We start from the raw sequence: 25,559 nt of genomic DNA, 5'->3' as shown, positions 1-25,559 counted from the left end.
GGTGAAGAGGAACAGGAATGTTCTTCATTATTATCATCTCACAAAATGCTTTTGATATTTTATTTTGTTTTTCAAGACAGGGTTTCTCTGTGTAGCTTTGGAGCCTGTCCTGGAACTTGCTCTGTAGACCAGGCTGGCCTTGAACTCACAGAGATCTGCTTGCCTCTGCCCCCCCCCCCAGTGCTGGGATTAAAGGTGTATGTCACCAACAACCTCACAATTTTTTTTAAGGGCTGGGGATATAGGTTCATGGTACAGCTCTCACGTAATATGCATTAGGCTCTGGGTCAAATCCTTAGTACCAAAAATAATACACAAACTAAAAACATCTGACTGAGGCAAGAGGGTCACAAGTTTGAGACTAGCCTAGGCTACACAGCAAGTCTTTTCTCAGAAAACCAAAGCAAAGACTGGAGATGTGGCTCCATTGGTAGAATGCTTCATGGCCTGACATTTACAAGGTCTTTGGTTCAATCTCCAGCACCACATAAACCAGGCATATTGGCTCACACCTATAATTCTAGTATTTGGGAGATGAAGATAAGAGAATTATCCTCAACTACCCAAGAAGTACAAGGCCAGACTTGTCTAGAAGAGATGTTATCCCCCCAGAAATAAAAGCAGGGGCTGAAGAAGAGGCTGAAGAAATGGCTCAGCAGTTAAAAGCACTGGCTGCCTTTCCAGAACACTCAGCACAATCTTCTGTAATTCCAGTTCCTGGGGATTTGATGCCCTCTTGTGGCCTCTGTGAGCACCAGACATACATGTGGTGCACATGAAGCCAAACCATTCATATACATAAAATAAATAATAATGTTTTAAAAAGCCAAAAACCAAATCAAAACAGAAAACCACCACTTGGCATATACCATACAAACAACCACTTCAGTGAAAACATTGTTCATTACTTTGGCTTGGAGTCTCTTGTCTATAAACTTTACACTTGGGAGACTAAGGAAGGATTGCTGTCAGTTTGAGATCAGCCTGTGCTATATAGTGAGACTGCCTAAAACAAAAAAAGAAGCAAACAAACAAATAAAAAAGAACAAATAACAAGAGCAATAAAACCAACCATTATTAACAGATCCTCAAACTAGTAAGTTGATGCTTGGAGGATACCAACATAATTTCAAAATGTTCCCTCAAAAATGCATGCTATTAATCATAAAGGAAACAGCTCTAAGAATACAAGAAAGTCTGGACAGCTGGTCAGAGTGAACAAGTATCTGTACCTCCGTAGCACATCATGATAAGAACTCATATATATATATATATATATATATATATATATATATATATATATGTGTTTATGAAGGAAGACCTGACATCCTACACTGCCAAGCCACAAGCAAATATAACATACAGCCAGGTCAAAATGTATTCTGTAAAACAGCTGGCCTCCAGTACTCAAAAATTCAGATTTAGGTAGATGTAGCTTAATGGTAGAACACTTGCCCAACATGCCCAGGCCCCTGGTTCTACCCTAGCACCACATAACCAAGCAACCAACCAATCAAATAAATAATAAAAAGGAAATTCACATAATACAGACATACTGAAGCCCTGTTAAGGTACTTTCTCAGGTTGTCCTAAAGCTATGATCCTGCAAGCATCTAAAGAGAATATAGTTTTGTTCTCACTGTTACTGTCTAATTTTACTAAAAGGACACTGAGGGCCAACTCAGAGGGTACGTAAGAGCATCTACTGCCAGGCCTAATGACCTGGGTAAGTTTGATTCCCAGTACCTACAGGATGGAAGGAGAGAATGACATCCAGGGGTGGTTCTGTGGCCTCTACTTTAGGGATGAATATGCTCACATATATAGACAAAATAGATTTTTATTTTACCTATCTATCTGTCTATCTATCTATCTATCTATCTATCTATCTATCTATCTATCTATCTATCTATCTATCTATCTCATCTATTTACCTACCTACCTATTGGGTTTTTGGAGACAGGGTTTCTCTGTGCCTTTGGAGGCTGTCCTGGAACTAGCTCTTGTAGACCAGGCTGGTCTCGAATTCACAGAGATCCACCTGCCTCCCGAGTGCTGGGACTAAAGGCATGCACCACCAACACCTGGCAAATTTTTTAAAACTTAAAAAAAAATTTTTTGAGACAGGGTTTCTCTGTGCAGCCTTGGCTGTCCTGAACTCCCTCTTTAGAATAGGCTGGCAATCTACCTGCCTGTGCCTCCTGAGTGCTGGGATTAAAGGTGTGCACCCTGTTGTAGTAATTAAAAAAATAATAATTTATTTAACTTTATTTTTTTTAATGTGCATTGGTGTGAAGGAGTAAAATCTACCAAAACCAGAGTTACAGACAGTTTTAAACTGCCACGTGGGTGTTGGGGTTTGAACCCAGGTCCTCTGGAAGAGTAGTCGGTGCTCTTAACCACTGAGCCATCTCTCCAGCCCATTTTAGTATCTTAAGCATGTTTATCAATCTAGCCTTTGGTTTTCCCTTTAGGAAACTATTCTGAGGAAATAGTCTCAAAGAGGCAACAACTCTATGCAAACTGTTCCTGAAATGAAATCTGTAGTGGGAATCAGGAACTGGGAGAAAGCCTGATACTATATAAAGATTCTCTGCCATCTAGCTAAAAAGTTGTAATACAATTACATATAGCTGCCAGCAGGCACACCTTTGTAATAGTTACTTTCTCCATTTAGTAAGCACTCAAAAGCTTAAACTCAGGTTTGTAGAAGTCTGCTACCCTTATGACGGCAACTCCATCTAAAATAAGGGTATTAAAGAGTTAGATGTAACCCACGCTCCTATAATCCCAGAAATGACGAGGCTAAGGAAAGAAGATCTCCAGTCTAAGATCAACCTGGACTCCAGTCTCAAAAACAGACAAAAAATAAAAATAAAATCAAGCACATCAGAAAGATTTTTAAGGAGACAGAAGAGAAAGGGGGCAGGGGAGATATGGAAAGCAGCCTATTCGTTTTAGGGGCCACCACTCCTAGCAAGGCTACAAACTGAGTGAAAGCAGGTAAACTTACGCTGTCAGCATCCTCCATCCAGGTGTGTTTGCGATCTTCCTCCTCAATCCCAATACCAATTACAGCACGCATGACTGCCTGGCAAGTGGCCACACTTCCTGCCCTGTCACACTCTTCAGCATCCTGAAAGATAAACAGAAATTTTGTTTGGATTTTTCAGTTAGAGCTGTAAAGTGACTGCTATTCCTGAATGGTGATTAATAATTATGTACCTATTGTCTTGGCATATAGCCTGGCAACCTGTCATGTTGTTCTGTTCAGTGATCCTGTCCTAATTACCCTGCATTTACGTACTCAATAAACACTGTGTGGTTGAATGAAACCACATTTATTCATACAAGATCCTGCTGCATATAGAAGTTATATTAAACTCTTACACTAAAGAACATCTAAAAACTATAGTTTTGCAACATTCCTGGGTATGTGAAACTATTTTTTACTTCAAAATAAAAAGGCCAGTGTGGTGGTTCACAGTTGTAACACCAGCTACTTGCAAGGCACAAGTTCAAAGCTAGCCTGAAATACTGAGTAAGACCTTGTCTCAAAATTAATGAAAAGGGGCTGAAGATTATATAACGCTCCAATGATACAGCACTTGCCTAGAATACTCAAGGCTCTGGGTTCAACCCCTAAATCTTTTGGAAAAATTAATTTAAGGGGGAGGAGGCTGGTGAGACAATAAAGGCAATTGCTTTGAAAGCCTGATAACCTGAATTTAATCGCTAGAAGGAGAGCTCTAACTCCAAAAGACTGTCTCCTGATTTCTACACTTACAGTATAGCATGTGCGCCTACACACACTAAAAGTAAGGCTGTCCCAAGGCACAGTGGCATACATCTTACATTAAAGAAACTGAAAGGCGTGGAAGTAAAAGACAAGTTCAAAGTATTTGTATTCTTAGGACCAGAACTCACAACTTGAATTAGCAAAAAGAGGAATGCTCTGACCTAGACAAGAAGTGTTGGTGGGGACCCTAGCTGCAAGGGAGATTAGATAAAAACGGGGGAGGGGGTGAGGTTGGTAGGGATGTGGGGATGGGGTGGGGTGTCCACAGCAAATGACCAATCACAGGAACAGTCCACTGGGCAGGCCAACATGTAGCAAGGTACTTCCAATTTTAGGAAAGCAGATTTGGAACACATAGAGAGAAGCCATATCTGTATACAATTTAAGAAAAAAAAAAAGAGTTCTACATTATGAGACACAGGAATGTGTTACTAAAAGTTAGGGATAGGCTGGGCCATGTTGGTGCATGCCCTAGAATTCTAGGAGGCTAAAGCCCTAGAATTCCAGAGGCAGAGACAGAGGCAGGTGAATCTCTGAGTTTGAGGCCAGACTGAACTACAAAAGGAATTCCAGGACAGCCAGAGCTGCACAAAAATCCCTGTCTCAAAAAATGAAAGAACAAAATAACAACAAAAATCCAACCAACTAAAACAAAACAAAGACAAATGAAGTTGGGGATAATAAAAGCACCCTGTACATCAATTAGGAGTCAAACAACTGATCCAACAGACAAATGTTGCAAAGGGTATTTGCAAGTTTAACAGAAAACAAAATACAACAAACTTAAATATCTGAAAAGAAACTCTGAGCTATTCTTGTCTGCAAGATGCTAAACTGTTTTCAGCAAGTGGGCTGATTCACCTGGTCTTTAAAGGGAGGCATGGATTTTACAAAGCTGAGGACTACGCACTGACCTCTACAGAAGGCAACTTTATTTCCTCCATCAAAACAATGTATGCACCAGCAATTCCATTTTATGGAATTCATCTTACAATAATATTTCCATGAATGCAAAACTATATGTGCCAGGATACTTTTGAAGCAAATGGAAAAGCTACTGATAAGCCATCCACAGCAACATGTGCAGGGGCACACATACCAATGAGATGGTCAAAGTACACTGCAGGCTCTGAGCTAGGGGGGAACAAGATAAGAAATGAGCAAGCAAGGAAGGATAGGAACTTTATCCCTCCCTGAAGCACTCAGGACCCTGTGGCATCAGAAAATCATCTGGGATCAGAGCCACATGCAGAGATCTTAAATGAAGACACATTGGTATGCATGCTGGAAAGGGCAGCAGTTAGCAACGTAAATGGGATCACCCCAAACCCACAGGGCCTGTAATCCATAGTAAGGGCACAGGTATATCCAATCTACAAAGCAAGAAGGCTCTGGGAATTCTAAGTGGGCATGCTGAGACTAAAGGTGGTGCTGGGGAAGGACAGATAAACTATCTAAGACAGAAATATGAGTCACTCAGTTTACATATAGGTGTGTGTGGAGTATGAAAGAAGTCAGCAACAACTCCTAAGGAATGAACTGGGCGTTGCCTAAAAGTTGGACTGAGGAACTTGTTGGTTTTGTGGGTGTTTGGAGTCACTAGGTAGTAGTACCATTCACATGTGCCAGGAAGAGAGGAGCACATATGCCCTCAGGGCTGTGGAAAGAGCCCATGGCTCCTGGTACCTAAACAACATTCTAATCAATGAGTAATCACAAAAAAAAAAAAAAAAAAAAAAATCTGGGAAAAGGGCTAAGGACAAAACTGTCAGCATTTATTTAGAAACGAAAACCAGGGGCTAAAGTGATGGTTTAGTGACCAAAAACACCTGCTAACTCTTCCAGAAGATACAGATTCAATTCCCAGTACCCATATGGTGGTTCTTTTTGTTGTTGTTTTTGTTTTGCGAGACCAGGTTTCTTTGTAAACCAGGCTGGCACCAAACTCACAGAGATCCACCTTCCTCTGCCTCCTAAGTGCTGGGATTAAAGGCACATAGTGGCTCTTAACTGTGTATCTACAGTCCCAGAAGATCCAATGCCCTCTTCTGGCCTCAAAGTCAGTATTTGTTACACATACATGCAGGTAAAACATTCACACATAAATAATATGTAGAAAAAGAAAACCAGCAAAGGGGGTGGTAGAGAGGGAAGCAAATTAAGGAAAACCAGAGTATAGGACATCCCTAGACTTGATGAGACAAAGGTCCTAAGTGACATTTCTAAGCATTTTGGTACTGTGCTGGGATCATCTGAGTGGATTCTAAAAATAACAGCGAGAATGTCCTTCTGTATACTGTAAATATATGTTTCTCTTATTGGTTGCTGAATAAATGCTGATTGGCAGTAGCAAGGCATGAAGTATAGGCGGGACTACCAGACTAGGAATGCTGGGAAGAGGAACACAAAGAGTAAGTCATGGGGAAGATGCCATGTAGCCACGGAAGGAGTATCACACTGGAGCATTACGGTTAAGCCACAGCCTCATGGCAATACATAATTTAATAGAAACGGGTTAATAATTGAGAGCTAGCCAATAAGAAGCCTGAACCATCTGCCAAATACTTTATAATTATATAAGCCTCAGTATGTTTATTTGGGACTGAAAGTCTGCTGATCAGGCAGACAGAAACTCTGTCTTCAGATAAGGATTGAAAGCTGTAACATACACAAGTTCTTAAGCGATAGTTCGTAACACAGTAAGAGCTCAATTAATGGTAACTATTACTCAAGATTCAGCATACCTGAATGTACAAATAACATGAAAATGATTGAACACAAAACTGATACATATTCAGTCCCTCTGTCACATTCTAGTAAAAGGAAGCAGAAGACAGAAGAGGAAAGCATAAAATAACATAATCTGAACTCTGTCAAATTTCTCTGTACTTTAGCAACAGCCTCAACCTGCCTCCCTGATGGTGTCTACAAGAAGATAGATTGAGCCAGGCATGGTGGCACACACTTTTAATTCCAGCACGCTAAAGGCAGAGGCAGTAGGATTTCTGTAGAAAAAGCTAGCACTGCTAACTAGACCTTTTCCTCAAACATCTAGGTACCTTTTACACAATATAAATATAAGAACCTGACACTGTAACAACATGAAGACTACATAGGACAATCTAAAGGTGCCACTTGGTACTCTAGATTACTGTGGGAGGCAAGGCATGATGGGTAGAGGTAGTAGAGATGCCAAGGAAACCAACCAGACAAGGACATTAAAAGATTATAACTACAGTCAAAGACTGGGAAATAGGTCAGTAGCAGAGAATTGCATAGATGTACACAGGACTAAGTATAATAGAAGATGCAGTGCAGAAACAGAACCCCAGTTGCACCTTGTATGGCATCCTTAAGTAAGGGTGAAGCCAGTGAAAATGATCATCTGGAGTTACCCTGTACGCAGCTAGTTAAGAAATGACAGACAGCCCGGAAACCTCCAAAGCAACAGGATAAAGGCACAGAGGATTTCTGCCCAGGCAAATAATCAGCAGAGTATTGCTTGGGGCCTAGGTGAGGTGGTGCATGCCTTTAGCAAAGCACAGGCAGGTGACTCTCTGTGAACAGGTCATCTTGGTCTATATAACAAGTTCCAGAACAGCCAGAGAGAACCTGAGTATGGATCCTCACCATCCACATAAAAGGCTGGGTTTCACAGCATACACCTGTAACCCCAGGACTCTGGGAAGAAGCAGGTGGCTCCTAGGGACTCACTGGCCAGCCCATCTACAAAACTGCAAGCCCTGTTGCAGGGCGTTTATTTGCGTTGATATTCCGAGACTGTTAATAAAAAAGTTTAACCTTGACTGGGGGCAGAGTTAGTGGCTAGCTGACCAGAATTAGCCATAGAAGTTTTGGAGGACCCAGAATACATACGGGGAGATAGAGGAAATAGTAGAGAGGGGCTTAGAGAGATTGAAGGCCTTTTTGGATCAAGAGAAGAGGTCACTGGTCACTTCAACCACTTCTCTGACCAATCAGTTCTTATCCCAATATCTGACTCCTGAGCTTTATTAATAACAGAAAAATTTAGAAAAAAATTTGAGACAGAGAAACCCGGTCTCAAAAAAAAGGGGAGGACTCAATATCTGGGCTATATACGACAAAATGACTGATAAGATACAAACCTTAAAAAGACCTATTAACAAAACTAAAAAAAGTTCACACACAGACAGAGGAATCTAGAACAAAACCTTCTGTACCATTACATTATGAAACTGAAGAGAAGCAGCCCAAGGCTATTAGAAAACCAACCCTAATTTATCCAGTTACAAGAACAACCACCAGATGATAGACACCCCCAAAGCTATACAAAGGTTATTAAATAAAATCCTGTAAAAATGTTAGATTTAAGGAAGCAGTTGTTTCATATGGTAAGCATTAATCCTATGTAAATCAGATGTTACATTCATGGGCAACTCAGAACAAAATTATCCCCCCAAAATGAAAAGATTTAGCTGCAACAATATTAGAAGCTGATCCTCAGTTACAATAAAAAAACATGGCAAGAAGTGAAAGCTAGGGTCAGAGAACAACAGAGGTGTCAATATTTCCCAAGACCAGCTTCTTGGGGAAGGCCAATATGCAGATTTACAAAGACAGTTTGGATTTGATGATCACACCTTGGCCATATGTCGTAAAACAGCTTTGAATGCTTGGGACAAGGTTAAAGATTCAGGAAAGAGGACTGAATCATTTACTAAAATTATACGAGTCCAAAAGAAAAAGCCTTCACAGACTTTTTGCAAAAGTTAACTTCAGCTGTAAATAAAATATTATCAGATCCAAAAGTTAGACAAAGATTGGCATTTTTAAAATGCTAATTCAAGCCTGGCATTGGTGGCACACACCTTTAGCTCCAGCACTTGGGAGGCAGAGGCAGGCGGATCTTTGTGAGTTCAAGACCAGCCTGGTCTACAAAGAGCTAGTTCCAGGACAGCCTCCAAAACAATACAGAGAAACCCTGTCTCGAAAAACAATAAACAAACAAATAAATAATGCTAATACAAAATACAAAAGGATGAATAGGCCTTTAAAAGCAAGATCAGTACCAATAGGTGAATGGATTAAAAACACAGCTGATATTGGATCTCACATCTATGATGTTACTTTGATAGGGAAAATGATTTCTAAAAATTTTAAGAAAAGCAAAAGGTCAAATGTTTTAATTATGATAAATAAGGTCATCTAAAAATAAATCATTGGTGAGGGTAGAGATAATTCAAAAAGAAGGCCCCAGCTTTCTGGAACATAGGAAAGGGGTAACAAAGACCTATACTGGGTTAATAAACGCAGATCAACAAGAAACAGGCAAGGTTACACTTTGCCTTCAGAAATGCCTTAGAGCGCCTCTCATAGGCCCCAATATCAAGTTTGGTTCAATCATTCCCTATAATCATCGAAAACCCTCATCCACAGAGCAATTAAAAGACTTAATAACTGCTGTTTAAAAACATATTGCTCTGGATCACAAAACAGTTCAATAGATAAAACAAAATTTTCAGGAGAGACCATAAAAATTCTTCTACAAGGAATGTTAAACAGCCCCATCTTGTGTCAGTATTTTGTACAACAGCCATTAGAAATAATTCATAAATAGCTTTCTCAATCTATAATTTACAATTATATGAATGACTTATTTATTTCTTTATTTTTGTTTTTTGAGACAGGGTTTCTCTGTGTAACAGGCTGTCCTGGAACTCACTTTGTAGACCAGGGTGGCCTCGAACTCACAGAGATCCCCCTGCCTCTGCCTCCTGAGTGCTGGGATTAAAGGCGTGCGCCACCACCACCAGCTGGTGTGGATAATATTTTACTAGCTGATTCAAATGCAGATACCTTAGAAAAAAATGTTTGATGAATTAAAAAAATATTTTTGCCTTGTTGGGGATTACAAATTGCTCCTGAAAAAAATACAAAGAGGATATGCTATTAATTACCCAGGATGTAAGATAGGTTTACAGAAAATTCAACCATAGATAACACAAATCAGGAGAAATCCATTATGAACTCTTAATGATTTTCAAAAACTGCTGAGAGATATTAACTGGCTACAGTCCACAACTGGATTAACAACTCAAGAACTAAGTAATTTATTTCAAACCTTACAAGGTGACAAGGACTTTAAAAATTCCAAAACAATTTATCAGCTGAGGCTAAGAGAGAACTAACTGGCTTTGGTAGAAAAGAAATTACAGGACACACATGTGAATCAGTTGGAGCCAGAGCTTGATTATATTCTGAACATAGGGTTTTTCCATGTTAACAGTCCTGGCTGTCCTGGAACTCACTTTGTAAACCAGGGTGGCCTCGAACTCACAGAGATCCACCTGCCTCTGCCTCCCTAGTGCTGGGATTAAAGGTGTGTACCACCACAAACCAGCTCCTACAGGAATTCTTACGCAGAGAGGAAACATCTTAGAATGGTATACAGAATAAATAAAGACTTATGTAGAAAAGGCTTCTGAATTGATTCTAAAAGGAAAATTGAGACTTTGTCAATTGAAAGAAATAGTAGGCCCAGCAAAAATTGTGGTATCTTTTACTAATAAAAAGAACTAATTGGATCCTTCCTCACATGGTACAATGAACACCAATACTGATGGAAATAAGACAGAAAAGGCAGGTTAAGTCAGGAAAAATAATGAAATGGTTCAAAGCCCTTATGATTCCATTCAAAAGTCAGAATTGTATGCTAGTTTCATGGTATTATCAGATTTTCCAGAACCTCTGAATATAGTTACTGACTCTCAAAACATAAAAAGAGTTGTTCTACATACTGAAATGGCTAAACTTAGATGATTGAAAATTAACTTTGTTATTTATTTTCAGTTATAAGAAATAATCAGAAATAGAAATAATCTCTTATATATAACACATATCAGATCCTATGTGGGATTTACCAGGTCCTCTAGCACAAAGCAATGATGACACTGATCAATTTTGACAGGAAATGTACCAGAAGCCTTAGAATTTCATAAGAAACATCATGTTAATAACAAAGTTTTGAAGAAAGATTTTTCCATCATTTGACAACAAGCCAAGGAAAATATAAGAAAGCATTCTACTTGTTTTTTGTATAACCAAACTCCACACTATCTGCAGGAAGTAACCCAAAGGGTATTCAAAGAAATGAAATTTGGCAAATGGATGTGTTTCTTTTGCGAAGTTTGGAAAATTGATGTATGTGCACCTTATCACAGATACACATTCAGAATTTCAATGGACAACAGCTTTGAATTCTGAAAAAGCTAACTCTGTAATTACACATTTATTTAAAGTCATGGCCATTATGGGAATACCTGTAGAAATTAAGACTGATAATGCAGCCGGGCATTGGTGGCGCACGCCTTTAATCCCAGCACTCGGGAGGCAGAGGCAGGCGGATCTCTGTAAGTTCGAGGCCAGCCTGGTCTACAGAGTGAGTTCCAGGACAGCCTCCAAAACAATACAGAGAAACCTGTCTCGAAAAACAAAAAAACAAAAAAACAAAAAAACAAAAAAAAAAAGACTGATGATGCTCCAATAAGCCTCTAGTAAAATGAAAGCTTTTTACATATTACAACAAAAAGCATATTTCAGGCACAATACCTACAGGACAAACAGTTACAGAGAGATCCAATCATACTTTAAAAGATATGCTTAATAAACAGAAAGGGCTAATAAAGATTCCCAGGGACAGGTTACACAATGCTTTATTAACTTTAATTTTTTAGTTTATTTTTATTTAGATTTATTTATTTATTTTACTATTATTTTTTGGGGGGCAGTTTTCAGAGATAGGGTTTCTCTGTAGCTTTAGAGCCTGTCCTGGAACTCGCTCTGTAGACCAGGCTGGACTCGATCTCAGAGATCCGTCTGTTTCTGCCTCCCAAGTGCTGGGATTAAAGGCATAAGCCATCACCGCCCAGCAACTCTAATTTTTTTATAAGCAATGAGAAAGGAATTACAGCTGCGGAGAAACATTGGATGGCAGAAAAAAATTGCTAAATTAGCCTGTATACTTTAAAGATGTGCCGACCTCAAAATAGAAACCAGGATATGTGTTACACTGGGGAAGAGGTCTGGCTTTTATTTCCATGAGAAGAAAAGCTATGACTACCATCAAGATTAATACAGATTAGATTCAAATAAGAGAGATGAATTTTATAGAATTTCCTGTACATGTGTAATACTGGAGATTCAACTCCAGGCATTACACATGATAGATAAATATTGTAAAATGAGCTTCCTCCCCAGCCCTATAACATCAATTGTAATTTAATAAACTGTCAAAATTAAATTCTAGGACTGGTGAAATGGCTCACTGGGTACATGCCACCAAGCTGACAACCTGAGTTCAATCCCCAAGACTCACATGGTGGAAGCGAGAACCAACTTACAAGCTGTCCTCTGACTTCCACATGTATACTATGGGCACACTCACAATAAATGTAACTTATTTATTTTTTCGTTTATTTATTTATTTATTTATTTATTGTTTGGTTTTTCGAAACAGGGTTTCTCTGTGGCTTTGGAGGCTGTCTTGGAACTAGCTCTTGTAGACCATGCTGGCCTCGAACTCACAGAGATTCGCCTGCCTCTCCCTCCCGAGTGCTGGGATTAAAGGCGTGAGCCACCACCACCTGGCCTAATAGGTGTAATTTAAAAAGAAAGTCTAATTTTAAAATTAATAATAAATAAAGGTTCTGTGAACAATGCCTCCCTTCAATAGGGGAGGTGGTATCAGAAAACATAGTGAACAAAAATTTCCAACGAAGCCTACGGAGGGACGGGGGAGATGGCACAGTGGGTAGAGTGTTTGTTGCACAGGTATGAGGACCTGAATTCAAATTCCTTCCAAGTACCATCATGAAAAGCTAGGTATGACCAGGCTTTTAATCACAGCACTCAAGGCACAGGCAGGCAGTTCTCTGAGTTCAGGGCCAACCTGATTTACAGAGTGAGTTCCAGGATAGCCAGAGCTACACAGAGAGTCCTCCTCCCCAAGGTGCTAGAGCAGGAAACCCAATGTCTTCCTCTGGCATCTAAGTGTGTCAAACATATAAATATATTATACCACCACCACCACCACCACCACCACTAACAACAACCAAAAAAAAAAAAAAAAACAAGATAAACTCTAAGCATAAGAAACATTATACCAAGGTGTATCACCAAAATCAATGCTGCTGCTGCACACATGCCTTTAAAACCAGTACTTGGGAGCTAGAGTCAGGCAGATCTGTGAATGAGTCTACACAGTGAGCTCCAAGCCAGCCAGGGCTGCATAAGGAGACCTTGTCTTAAAACAAATAAGGCAAAAAATAACAACAATAATAAAAGGCTGGAAGGAGGGCTCAGCGGCTAAGTAGCCCTGACTGGCCTAGAACTCAGTATGTAGAGTAAACTGGCCTAAACCAGGTACTCTTGCTCCCTAAACCACTATGCCTGGTGAAAAAGGTTCTGAGCACAAAAAAAAAAAAAAAAGAGCTTTAAAAGGTAGCAAAAGGACACAGACATAGACACTCAAACGCACACACAAAGTTATGGAAAATCTTCAAGGTAGAAGGGAAAACACAGCTATTAGGTAACAGAAATGGTGACACAGCTTAATGAACAAAAGACTTGAAGGGCTGGACCCAGAAGATTACATTGTATTTCCTAGAGTGCTGTCTAGTTTTACATCAACTTGACACAAACTAAAGTAATCTGGGAGGAGGGAACCGCAGTTAAGAAAATGCTTCTAGCTGGGCAGTGGTAGCACACTCCTTTAATCCCAGCATTTGAGAGGCAGAGGAGAGGCAAGCAGATCTCTGAGTTTAAGGCCAGCCTGGTCTGCAGAGTGAGTTCCAGGACAGCCGGGTTACATAGAAAAATCCTGTCTCAAAAAAAAAGAAACAAAGAGAGAGGAGGGGGTAATAATTTCTCCGATTGGTTGTAGGCAGGCCTGTACGGCACTTTAATTAGCGACTGACAGGGGAGGGCCCCACCCATTGTTGGTAGGAGCGTCATTCCTAGACTGGTGGTGGCACATGCCCTTAATTCCAGCACTTGGGAGGCAGAGACAGGTGGATCTCTGTGAAGTTGAGGCCAGCCTGGTCTACAGAACAAGTTCCAGGACAGCCGCCAAAGCTACAGAGAAAGCCTGTCTCGAAAGACAATAAGCAACCCTCCATGGCCCTGGCATCAGCTCCTGCCTTGTTTGCATTCCTGTCCTGACTTTTGATGATGAACAGTAATATGAAAGTATAAGCTAAATAAACCCTTTCCTCCTCAAGTTATTTCGGTCATATGTTTTATCACATATGGAGCAAAGTCACAATGAGCCTGTTCCTTTTGCCAGTGTGGGAACTCTCCAGTACCACCCTATATCTTATGTGAGACCTCAACACACAAAAATCATAGGAGAGGGAGATGGCTCAATGGTTGAGAGCACTGGCTATTCTTTCAGAGGATCTGGGTTCAATTCCAAGCACCTACACAGCAGTTTATAACTCCAGTTCCTCTTTTGGAGCACAGATATGCATGCAGTCAAACATCTATATACATAAAATAAAATGGAAAAAAATCGTATTTACTTATCACTCATTCAAGACAGAATCCTGCCATGTAGACTACCCAGGATGTCCTTATACCTGCAATCCTCCTGCCTTAGCTTCCTGAGTGCCGGTACAAGTATGCAACACCAAAGTCAATGACTCTGTATTCAGAACAGAACATGGAGCAACAGCTTACTTGGATCCACTGTTCCCGATTGATCTCCACACCATTGGCCCGCAGGGAGGTGATGGCTCGGTCAATGATCTTCTCCACCATCTGAGTGTTGCCATTGGCCTCCTCAAGTTTAGCAGCTGTGATCCAGATGTGCCGGTCTGTGGGAATATTCTCACGGGCTTTATTTAAGACCTTTCGAGCATTTTCATAAGTTTCCAGCCTTGCCAAAGCAAGCCAAAGCTACACAAAAATACATTAAAAAAAAAGAGAGAGAGAGAAAAGTATGTTGAATGCTGGAAGATACCAAGTGGTATCTTCTAGGCTAGATGGCAAGCCAGTCTCACTGGCGCACAGCCCTTCTACAAAGGGCTTTCTGGAAGCTCTCAAGCTTAAGCAGAGCCTATAATCATTCATAGCAGCCCCTTTCACTACACCAACTGTTCAGCAATGCTTCTGACACAAAAGGTTGACAGGACTCAGAGGTTCTAAGCATTGTTTAAATGTGCAGTGTGCCAGACTTGATGGCAGGTGCTAGGGTAAAAAGGTGAGTGGGATGGGTTCATCGACAGTTGTGCCCTCTGGAATTCTCATGCCCCAAAACTACTGACTGCAAGATTCCACCCCTAAAATGTACAGACGATTTCTGTTTTGAGTGTGAATGTGTGCAGATACCTGAGTACGGTTCCCAACAGTTTTCTATAGCTATCAGGGATGTGCAAAAGAGACTCAGTTTTGTTCATCCACACACATACACTGTGCACCCACAGCATGTACTGTGCACTACTTGAATTTCCCATCCACCACACGCAATGCTCCTTTACCTGTATGCAGCATGACTAACTGAAGCTACCTGTTACCGTACTTGACAATACTGTAGAATACCATTCTGGGTTCCACAATGTCCTCTAATGCAGGATGTAACTTGTGTAAGCAGCATACATACAGCAGTCTCAGGCACTGGACTGGCTTCAGCCTTCTACGATGTGGTGGTGGGCCTGAGCCCAGCAGACTCACCTCTACACTGGTGGGACAGCACTCTACCGCCCGGCTCAACATGATTCTAGCATCTTCAGGCTCTTCAAGCTCAACGGCTGCTTTCCACAATCGAACAGAGTTTGGGACATGCTCAAGGGCTGGAAAAGGTCAAATGACAAGAGATTTGTGTCAGGAGGACACTGCCAGTTAGATAAGACAGCCCCCAATAGTGATGATCAAGGACTACAAACACGTCCATTTTGTGGGTCCTTTGATTTTGGGGTAGACGTAAAGCCAGAAAGAAACAGTCAAAGGTTGTTGAGGTTGTATCAGTAGGACTCGTCACATCAATACTATATGGCTCCACTGAAGTCTGAGAACAGGATGAACATTTGCAAGAGAACAGGCCATATAAGGGAAATGACTTAAATTGTCTAGGTTGAGGGCACTATTTCATGGGCATGTACAAACCATATACCTGAAATCTATATATGGTTTACTAAAATATATTTTAAATGACCAGTGTCAAAAAGACCTCCTGGCCGGGCGGTGGTGGCGCATGCCTTTAATCCCAGCACTCGGGAGGCAGAGGCAGGCGGATCTCTGTGAGTTCAAGGCTGGGCTGGACCGATAGCCTCCGACAATACAGAGAAACCCTGTCTCGTAAAAACCAAAAAAAAAAAAAAAGACCTCCTGATTATATTTTCCCTTAAGAATACCTGAAACTAGCCAGGCAAGGTGGCACATACCTTACATGCCTTTAATCCTGGGGGGGGGAGCTGCTGTTGGAGAAATGACTCAGAGGTTAAGAGCACTGCATGTAGGCAGAACACTATATATGTAATAAATAAATAAATAAATCTTTAAAAAGAAATTCCTAGCACTCAGGAGGCAGAGGCTGGCAGATCTCTGTGAGTTTGAAGTCAGCCTGGTCTATAGAGCAAGTACCAGGACAGGCTCCAAAGCTACACAGAGAAAACCTATCTTGAAAAACAAACAAATACCTGAAACTTCAAAAAAGATGAAAAAGCCATAAGTAAACTCTAGAAAGGACTCCTACAGAACAATGATGGGATACTCTGTAGAGTACCAGAATCTATGTATGTGTGCATTTATGTTTTACATTAGATAACTGAGACAATGACTAATTCATTGGCCAGCAGCATGACGGGTAGTATGGACACTCCACAGAGGCAGTTCAGGTTCTTGACAGGTTGACGGAGATTTCACCATATTCGCAGAATATAATGCGACTTAAACTTGTGAATGGCTTCTTTCTGCAGTATGCAAGTTTTTGATGTGTAAGCTTACTCCCCCAGCCCCAGAACCTCATATACCCTCAAACTTGCCATTTTGTGAAGGATGTCTGTGTAGTAAAGGATGAGTTTGAATTCCTGATCCTCCTGTCTCTACCTTTTACAGGATAGAATGTGTCCCCATACCCTGATTATTTCTACAATTCTCTATTAGTTCTCATATTGTGATGAATGTGGGAAACTGAGACTCAAGTAAAACTGTGGATGAAAGAGACCACTGTGAAAAACTGCAATGTAACTCAATAAAGCACGTGCTTGGATGTATGAAATCTTGGATTCAACACCACTATCACCACACACACACACACACACACAAAGGGAGAAAGGGAGGGAGGGAGGCTGGTCATAGTGGTGCATACTTTTAATCCCAGCACTTGAGAGATATATATGAGTTCAAGGCCAACCTGGTTTATACCATAATTACCAAGGCTACGTAGTGAGACTCTATCTCAAAAAGCAAAAATCAAGGACTGGAAAATGGCTCAGTGGTTACAAATACTTGCTGCCCTTGCAGAGGGTACAGATTCAGTTCCCAGCACCCACATGGTAGCTCACAACTGTCTGTTAACTCCAGTTCTAGGGGCATATGATGCTTTCTTTCCTCTGGCCTCTGAGGGTACTGCATGCATGTAGCACACAGACATACATGCAGTAAAATAAAAGTAAATAAATAAAATAAATCTTTGGGGCAAGAAAGATGGCTCAGTGACTAAGAGTGCTGGCTGCTCTCTGAGAGGACGGGGTTTTGATTCCCAGCAACCACTAGGCTGTTGACAACTTTCTCTAACTTCAGCCCCAGGAGATCATCTTCTTCTGCCCTCTGTGGGCACCAGGCACGCATACAATACAAAGAGACATACATGTGGACAAAACACACACACACAAAATTTCTTTTTAACTTTAGAAAACAAAACATGGGCTAGAGAAATGGCTCAGTGGTTAAGCACACTGGCTACTCTCCCAGAGGTTCTGAGTTCAGTTCCCAGCAACCACATGGTGACTTACAACCATCTATAATGAGCTGTGGTGTCCTCTTCTGGCCTGCAGGCACACATATAGGCAGAACACTACATAATAAATCTTTTATTTATTTATTTATTTATTTGTTTGTTGTGTGGGGGGTCTTCTGCCTGTAGACCAGCAGAGGGTACCAGATCTCATTCAAGGTGGTTGTGAGCCACCATGTGGTTGCCAGGAATTGAACTCAGGACCTCTGGAAGAACAAACAGTGCTCTTAACACACACACACACACACACACACACACACACACACACACACACACACACACACGCTAAATAAATAAATGTAAAAGAAAACAAAACACAACTCAAGCTGCATTCAAGAAGTGATGACTCCAAGAAAGGACCTACTGAGCAGGCTATGATGAGGAAAAAGAAATCATGGAAAAGAAAATAGCAATGATCCCAGAAGGCTCTGTACAGTTGGCAGGATGAATGTTAACAAAGGGCACTACATGACTTTGCCACACTTTAGCTCACACTCAAAATAACTTGGAATGACATTAGGTAAGGGAGGCAACTCAGGAGCCTTTCTTCAGAACAGGGCAGATGACCCAGAGATCTGTAGGCTTCAGGCACTCAGGCAGCCAGGTCATAACCAAGCCTCTAGTCAGCTTCCTATGGGGTTGATGATGACTGCTTGGAACTGACAAATGTAAGAAAACTCTATTCTTGAGACACTACAGTGATTCCCAAACAGTCCCCATATGATCTGATTTCCTATAAGCACACAGGTCAACCTTGCTGTAAATAGACCCAAGGATTAATGCTGTAGAACATGCAGACCCACAAAACTCACATGAAACTGGCACAGGGTATACTATCTGGGGGAGCTATACAAAATCAGTGTGGCCTGTTGAACAGCTCAGCCTACTCAGCAGTGGCAGACCTACCTTCCTGTGTGTGAGAGCTTTGTTCCACTAAACCTTTGTGCCACCGAGCAGGACAAAGCAGCCACTGTAATATTCTTTCCCTTCTCAAGCAGCCAAGCAGGACCAGTTGCTCCACTAAATATAGACCAAGCCTTTGGTGGACATCACTATGATGACTGGAGCTTGTAAGCAGGAGCATCATGTACTCAAGATATACAGGTCAGAAAAACAGAAGATATCTCTTACAAACCCAAAGGGTCTACCCTTGGGGGAATCTTGAAGGGTCCCATGGTCTGGGGCACATTGGAACTTCCCTTCCATGATGAACCAATGCTGCTCTTATAGTACCTACTGGAAGTTAACATCTAATCTCAGAGCCCCAACTTCCTGCCTGCTAAAAGTACTCTAGGTTTTGCTGCACAGAAGACCTAAAGGAACATACAACTCAGCGGCAGGTCTAAGTTCTTCTGACCCCACAGATCTAACACCATCACAACTAACTGTACCAATCCTCAGGAAGGCTTTCAGAGCACAGCCTTACAGAAGAAGCTGAGTCCTCCTGCCATATCTGCTCTCCTACCAAGGAAGATGATCCCAGCAGGGAGTCATCACTGCCTAAGACCTCATACAGCGTGCTTCTCCATTTATTGAGCATTACCTAACCATGCCTCAAGAGGGGGCAAATGCGGCAGCTTCATCAAGTTGGAAATAGCACAGAAAAGATGGAGTGGAGCAAAGGCAGGTACAGCATGGACACTGTAAGTCACAGGCAGAAACTTCCCACAATTAGAGGCTAATGACTTGCCTGCTACCCTAGGAACACATTCACGGCTCTAGAAAAGCCTTAGGACCACAGGACTAAGAAGGAAAAAGCCTTGACCTAGGATTAAATTCACTTGAGTCAACCGATAACCAGAAAATAAAGATTATTTCCCAAGCTCTTAAGAGCACCAAAAGACAAAAGGACCTTACAAGCCAAAGCCTCAACCTTTCATGAAGCATCACCATGTGTAAACACAAACCTATATAGCAGAACACACAGGTCTCTAAATGTTCAATACTGTCTGAACAGACCTCACAGACTTTATGCCTACTTTTACTTTTTGCAAACCTTGCCAACAAGAGGCTTAATCCAAAAGCAGAACAATTCAATCAAGTTGTGAGGCCAACCCTGACTCCTGTGGGACACTCAAGTTGTGATTATAGTCTGGGGAGACCATTTTACAGGTCAGAGGGATTTTGAGTCTTAATTTAATGCTTCTATTTGCAAGTATAAAGCTAATAGGAGAGCCTGGCATGATACTGCATACCTGTATGCAGAACCCAGAAAGCAAAAACATTTAAGACCCAGCCTTAAAAAAGAAGTTAATGAGCCGGGAGTTGTGGTGCATGCCTTTAATCCCAGCACTTGGGAGGCAGAGGCAGGTGGATCTCTGTGAGTTCGAGGCCAGCATGGTCTACAGAGCGAGGTCCAGGACAGCCTCCAAAACAATACAGAGAAACCCTGTCTTGAAAAACCAAAAAAAAAAAAAAAAAAAGAAGAAGAAGTTAATGAAATTAGTCAAAAATAGCAAAACCACCAGCTAGAGATCCAGTCCTTAAAGGGTCTAGGTCACAGGACCATTCATACAGGTAAAGAGCTTACCCTGGATACCCACACAACAGAGGGGGAAAAAAATCCCATCTCCAGTATAGGACATAGTTATTAGCATAGTTGCTCTCTGTGTATGCATGGTAGTAATGGTAGTAGTGATAATGACAGAGACGATGTGTTTCTGTACCTTTATTCTCTTCAAAATTCCATTTCTGGAACACGGGCTACCTGGGTGGGACTATACTTACAGAGTCACCAACCTCACACAAGAAGGGCAGGATCATGCTGGGCAGAGGTGGTGTAGGCCCTTCCTTAATCCCAACACTTAGAAGGCAAACGCAGGCTAATCTCTGCTGAGGGATGTCTTTCTGTATGATGTGAATATGTGTTGCTCTCATTAGTTGATAAATAAAGCTGTTTTGGCCTATGGCAAGGCAGGATAGAGTGAAAAATCCAACCAGGAATACAGGAGAAGGGTAGAGTCTGGAAGACACCAGCCAGCCACCCAAGAAGCAAGATGCCAGCAGACCTAAAAGTGGCTGAGGGACCAGGCTAGGCAAAAGAATCCTCCGCTTACAAATCTCTAAGTTGAGGCCAGCTTGGCATACGGAGCAAATTCCAAGACAGCCAAGGCTACACAGACCCTGTCTTAAAAAAACAAAACAAAACAAAACAAAAAAATAAAACAGGCAGGATCCCCAGGCTCCTCTCAATAAGTACTACTGGTAGCCAATAAGTGCTGAATCCAACTCACAGCACAGGCAGCCCACGGAGCCAAACCCAGGCCTGAAAATGCTGAGAATGAATATAGCTAAAGGGAAGACAAGTACAATCCAGCCGATGGACTCCCCTGTGGCCAGGGAATCCTGAGGAGAGAAAACTGATACACTGAGAACTGTACTACTGTCCCTGTGCTCCCAGACATGTCCGTGATGACCACTGGAGACATTTAGTTCCAATGTAAAAAAAAAAAAAACCTCCATTTTCAAGTGTCAGTGTTAATAGCAGAGTGGCACATTACTATAAATACATAGTCAAATTATCTTAAGGAAAGCTGATAGCAAACAGTCTACAATGGCCTGAGCTCTCCAGGGTGTTCTAGTCACTGGGGACACCACCTAACCTGCTGGGTTGCAGACAAATCACCTTCCCTGGACCTGAGATTCCCTTTTCCCTTTTACAGATGAAGATATTGAAGACCTCAGAGGTTAAGCACATCCCCTAAGTCGCTCTACTTCCTCTGGTTTCAGAACAGCACTAAAATATCATTTCTCTAAACAAGAAAGAGGATGTCAGAAATATACCCTGTCAAGTCCCCAACAACTGGCAAAGTGCCTAAGGTACTGTAGGAAGTAATTGCTATCTCCATCTTAAACCCAGGATCTTCCAGCAGTGCCTGTCTTCCAAGTGCTTACTAACTACTCAGTGCAGAAGCTCCAGGCTCTGTTCCAGATACCCAGAAAAAAGAACCCTGTTTCTAGAAACTCTCTTAAGGACAGATCATGCCTAGAATCAGGAAGCAATAGCAAACGCTAGTCCCTTCATCTTAGCATTATCTCTGGAGAACAAAGCAGGAGGCCTCTCCCTGACAGACCTGAAGAGCCTTGGAAATAATCCTTCCACCCTGCACAGCCAGGCTACCACCTCCATGAACATACTCCCCACTCCCCAGAATCCAAGCCAAATGAAAATGAACCCCAGACAATGTCATGGTGAACAGGGAGTGGACACAAAACATTCAAGACCATTTATCAAACAGTTCAGCAGATCTACCTGAAATAAGTCATGCCAATTAGCCAAAGCTCAATGTGCCTTTCATTAAAGAACTATTTACTGGTCTGAAAGAAGTAGTGCATGGATTCCTATTATACAAATCAAGACAGGTATTAACTTTCTGCTCCTGTTTGCATTATAGGGACTTCAATGGGCAGTTGACCTACATGCAGAAAACAAGATCTGGAAGAGTAAACACATCAGGCAAGCAAGATCACCTGATTAGAGGAACCAGAGAACAGTCTCACTGGCTAGTAACAGACACAGGAAGCAAGCAAGAAGAACCTATGTTCAACTCAAGAGCCCACAGCCTTATCAGCCCATGAGACTTAGCTTATACATTCTATCTCTACACAAACACACAGTGAAAAAGAAGAGTGGAAAGCTTTTGCTGAAAATGCTTTGACGCCACAAACAGACCGGACTGAGTCAGACCTGGGTGCTCATGCCAAATACACCACCTGCACAGTTTTCTGAGCAACACCCCTCTGACCAGCTTCTGTTCTGAAGCCAAGTCCAAAAGCAGCACTTATGACAAGATCTGGTACAGGGAACAGCACTACTTTTATGAATTACAGTAACAAGCAAAACTGCCAATAAATGCTGTTATCTTCTTTGAGATGACTCTAATAAGAGTATTTGCTAATCTTCCAAAGGACCCCTGTACAGTGGTTGTCAACTGCCTATAACTCCAGTTCCAGGGGATCTGATGCCCTTTTCTGGTCTCTGGGACTCCTGAATACATACTTGTTTTTAGCAGGGAGGGGTGTTCCTGAGACAAGGTTTCTGTGTAGCCCTGGCTGTCCTGGAACTACCTCTGTAGACCAAACCAAGTTGGCCTTGAACGCAGAGATCTACCTGCATCAGCCTCCTGAGTGCTGGGATTAAAGGCACGTGCCATCACTGCCTGGCAATCTTTAAAAAACAAAACTAAACTGTATTTTAGCTGACCATGGATGGACAGCATGTATTATAGCCTTATAGGTGCTATGAGATACAATCAGTGCAGGAAGGAATCCAATGACCATGTACTCAGGTGTGACCATCAGTAATCTCAGACTTACATCAAGGGGTATACTACCCTGTAGACACAACCTTCGATCATGTCAAAGGGCATGGCTATGTACACTTCCTCCTACAGCTATCTTATCTAACCTCCGAAGCCACAGAAGCAAGCTGGAATCTGTATTATGAATAAGGAAAACTGGGATGACAGTGACTCACACACTATAGAAAGGTAGGAATGTGGCCTCCAATCAGTGTAAGAACTCCCCTACCAGAGTCCCTTACAGAAGGTTCAAGGGCAGAGACAACCAGCCCAGGAAAAGGGCTAGACAACATCACCAACTTCTTAACTTACTCTCACAAAAAGCCTGAGCAAAGGAGGAGTAAAGCTGCTCTCCAAGAGAACAAAACATCAGAAACCAAGAAAAACACCTTCAAGGCACAGCCTGAGGGTTACCTCCCAGGGAGGCTTACCTTTCCGAAGAACACGTTTCTTTGCTCGAATGTCTGTTTCTAGCTCTGCTGCTCTAATGTAGATCCTAACAGACTGTGGGAGATGACGGACAGCTTGTGCCACCACAGCCTTGGCTGTGTCCCCAGGCTGTAACCTGGCTGCTTCTAGCCAGACATCTTCACTCTGGGGCCAAAAGAAAAAAAAAAAAAAAAGGAGCATTAAGAACAGTCTGGAAACCACAAGGAAGACATAGGTAACTCTGGGGTCCCCAAATTTTATAAGGATCATCAACTTGGCCATAAACACATACATATGAGAGTTTATCTGGCAATGACACAGCTCAGAAATGGGCTACCTTGTCAGAATGAAAGACAAACATAATCCTTCATAAACAAAAACAAAAAATACAATTTACTGTAGGCAAAGTCTTTGGAAAAAGCAAAGACCATATGTTTGCCTGGGAAGTTCTGATTTATGCCTAATGTTTGGAGAATTCCACAGAGGGTTTCTTTCACTCTCAGGAATATCTAGTCCACACAGTAGCGCATTTAACATTCAGTTGGTTTCATAGCACTTTTTAATCTTGTCTAATCACCCCACCTCCCAAAACACAAGTGCTGGAATATACTAAGAACTAGTACTAACCTGTAAGGTTTTTGTTTTTGTTTTTCAATTTATTTATTTTTATTTCATGTACATGGGTGTTTTGCCTGCACACATATCTAGAAGAGGGCATCAGATACCCCTGGAACTAGAGTTATAGACAGTTGTGAGCTGCCATGTGGCTTCTGGAAATTAAACTCAGGTCTTCTAGAAGAGCAACCAGTGCTTTCAACTGCTGAGTTGTCCCCTGCTTCAACCTCTAGGTTTCTTTTATTAGGTGGCTTAACAAGCTGCCCAGTTTATCACTTTCAGTGACACTTACCCTGACATTATAATGGTGCAGTCAGTCTCTGTTCCATACAAAAACAAGCAACAAACTCCTTTCCCTCTACTTACAACCTCACTCTGGCTCCATGCCTGGCTAACACAAAGGATTTTTGGGAACCAGAAATCATGTAGCTGTTAAGAGAAATATGCTATAGGCTTCACCTTGGGGCACATCTCTGTCCCTTTCATAATAAGATTCCGAGCCACTTGTAGCTTTCCAGTGACTTCTTCCAGGCGAGCTGAAGCAATCCAAGCTGGTGGGTGATGAGGGTTTGTTTCTCGAACAGATTTGAGAAGTAGCCGTGCTTTCTTAATGTCACTATTAAGAATGAGAAGGCACAAAAAAAATCAGGCCACACTACCAGAGATGTGTCAAGAGCCAGGGAGAAGGCACCCACTTCAGACACAAGACATAAACTACTAAGGATCAGGAAACATGAGACAATTAACAAGCTGCTTTCTAGTTCATTACAGGCACTGACCTTAAGATATTATTTGTAAAATATTTAACACATACAGTAAATTAATAAAAATTTCTACATTTCTCAGAACATCCATGTCATATTTTGACTGTATATTCATATGTTTTTTAAATTCTACAATATAGTAGGCAATTAGAGTTCTCATTTCAACTGACTGATTCTGTAACATACTCACTTTATATCCCCTCCATGGGTTGGGATCATAGAATTTAGATCTGTCAGATAGCCTTTGGGGTCCACAACTGTTTGTCCACTCACTGAGTCAGACACCTGTGAGAGAGGTAAAGGTGAGCATCAGCTAGACATGACAACCAGTGTTTACAACAAAGAATTAATTACCCTGGAGAACATCCCAACAAATCTGTCCATAAGTAGTCAGGAGGAAAACAACCTTATTGTAAATGTCTTCTATGGAGAAGGTGTAGAAATCTTCTACAAGGACTAATATTTGGGGGGAGTGACAGGATTGAAGGAGAATGGCTCTCATAGGCTCATGTGTGAATAGTTGGTTCCCCAGTAGGTGAAACTGAAGAGAATTAAGGGGTATGGTTCTGTTGGAGGGTCACTGGAGGTAGGCTTTGAGGTTTCAAAAGACTTTTTCCAGCAGGACAATGCCAGCACTTGGGAGGCAGAGGCAAGCGGAG

At 41.6% G+C, this 25,559-nt stretch overlaps 1 protein-coding gene across 1 annotated transcript in view; it reads right to left on the bottom strand.

The window, feature by feature from the left end:
- Prpf6 (pre-mRNA processing factor 6) overlaps window positions 1–25,559 on the bottom strand; it is a 52,243-nt gene that overhangs the window by 14,548 nt on the left and 12,136 nt on the right. Inside the window, exons 7-12 of the mRNA XM_005074555.4 lie at window positions 25,091–25,185; window positions 24,596–24,752; window positions 23,524–23,686; window positions 15,509–15,627; window positions 14,516–14,734; window positions 3,014–3,136 (exon numbers count right to left, since the gene is read on the bottom strand). Coding sequence (XP_005074612.1) covers window positions 3,014–3,136; window positions 14,516–14,734; window positions 15,509–15,627; window positions 23,524–23,686; window positions 24,596–24,752; window positions 25,091–25,185 — 876 coding nt within the window. The remainder of the gene's footprint in view (window positions 1–3,013; window positions 3,137–14,515; window positions 14,735–15,508; window positions 15,628–23,523; window positions 23,687–24,595; window positions 24,753–25,090; window positions 25,186–25,559) is intronic.

Source organism: Mesocricetus auratus, unplaced genomic scaffold (genome assembly GCF_017639785.1).
Source record: "Mesocricetus auratus isolate SY011 unplaced genomic scaffold, BCM_Maur_2.0 Super-Scaffold_100028, whole genome shotgun sequence".
Taxonomy (NCBI): Eukaryota; Metazoa; Chordata; class Mammalia; order Rodentia; family Cricetidae; genus Mesocricetus; species Mesocricetus auratus.
Note: the sequence above shows the minus strand (reverse complement) of the source record. Positions and strands in the feature narration are given on the sequence as shown.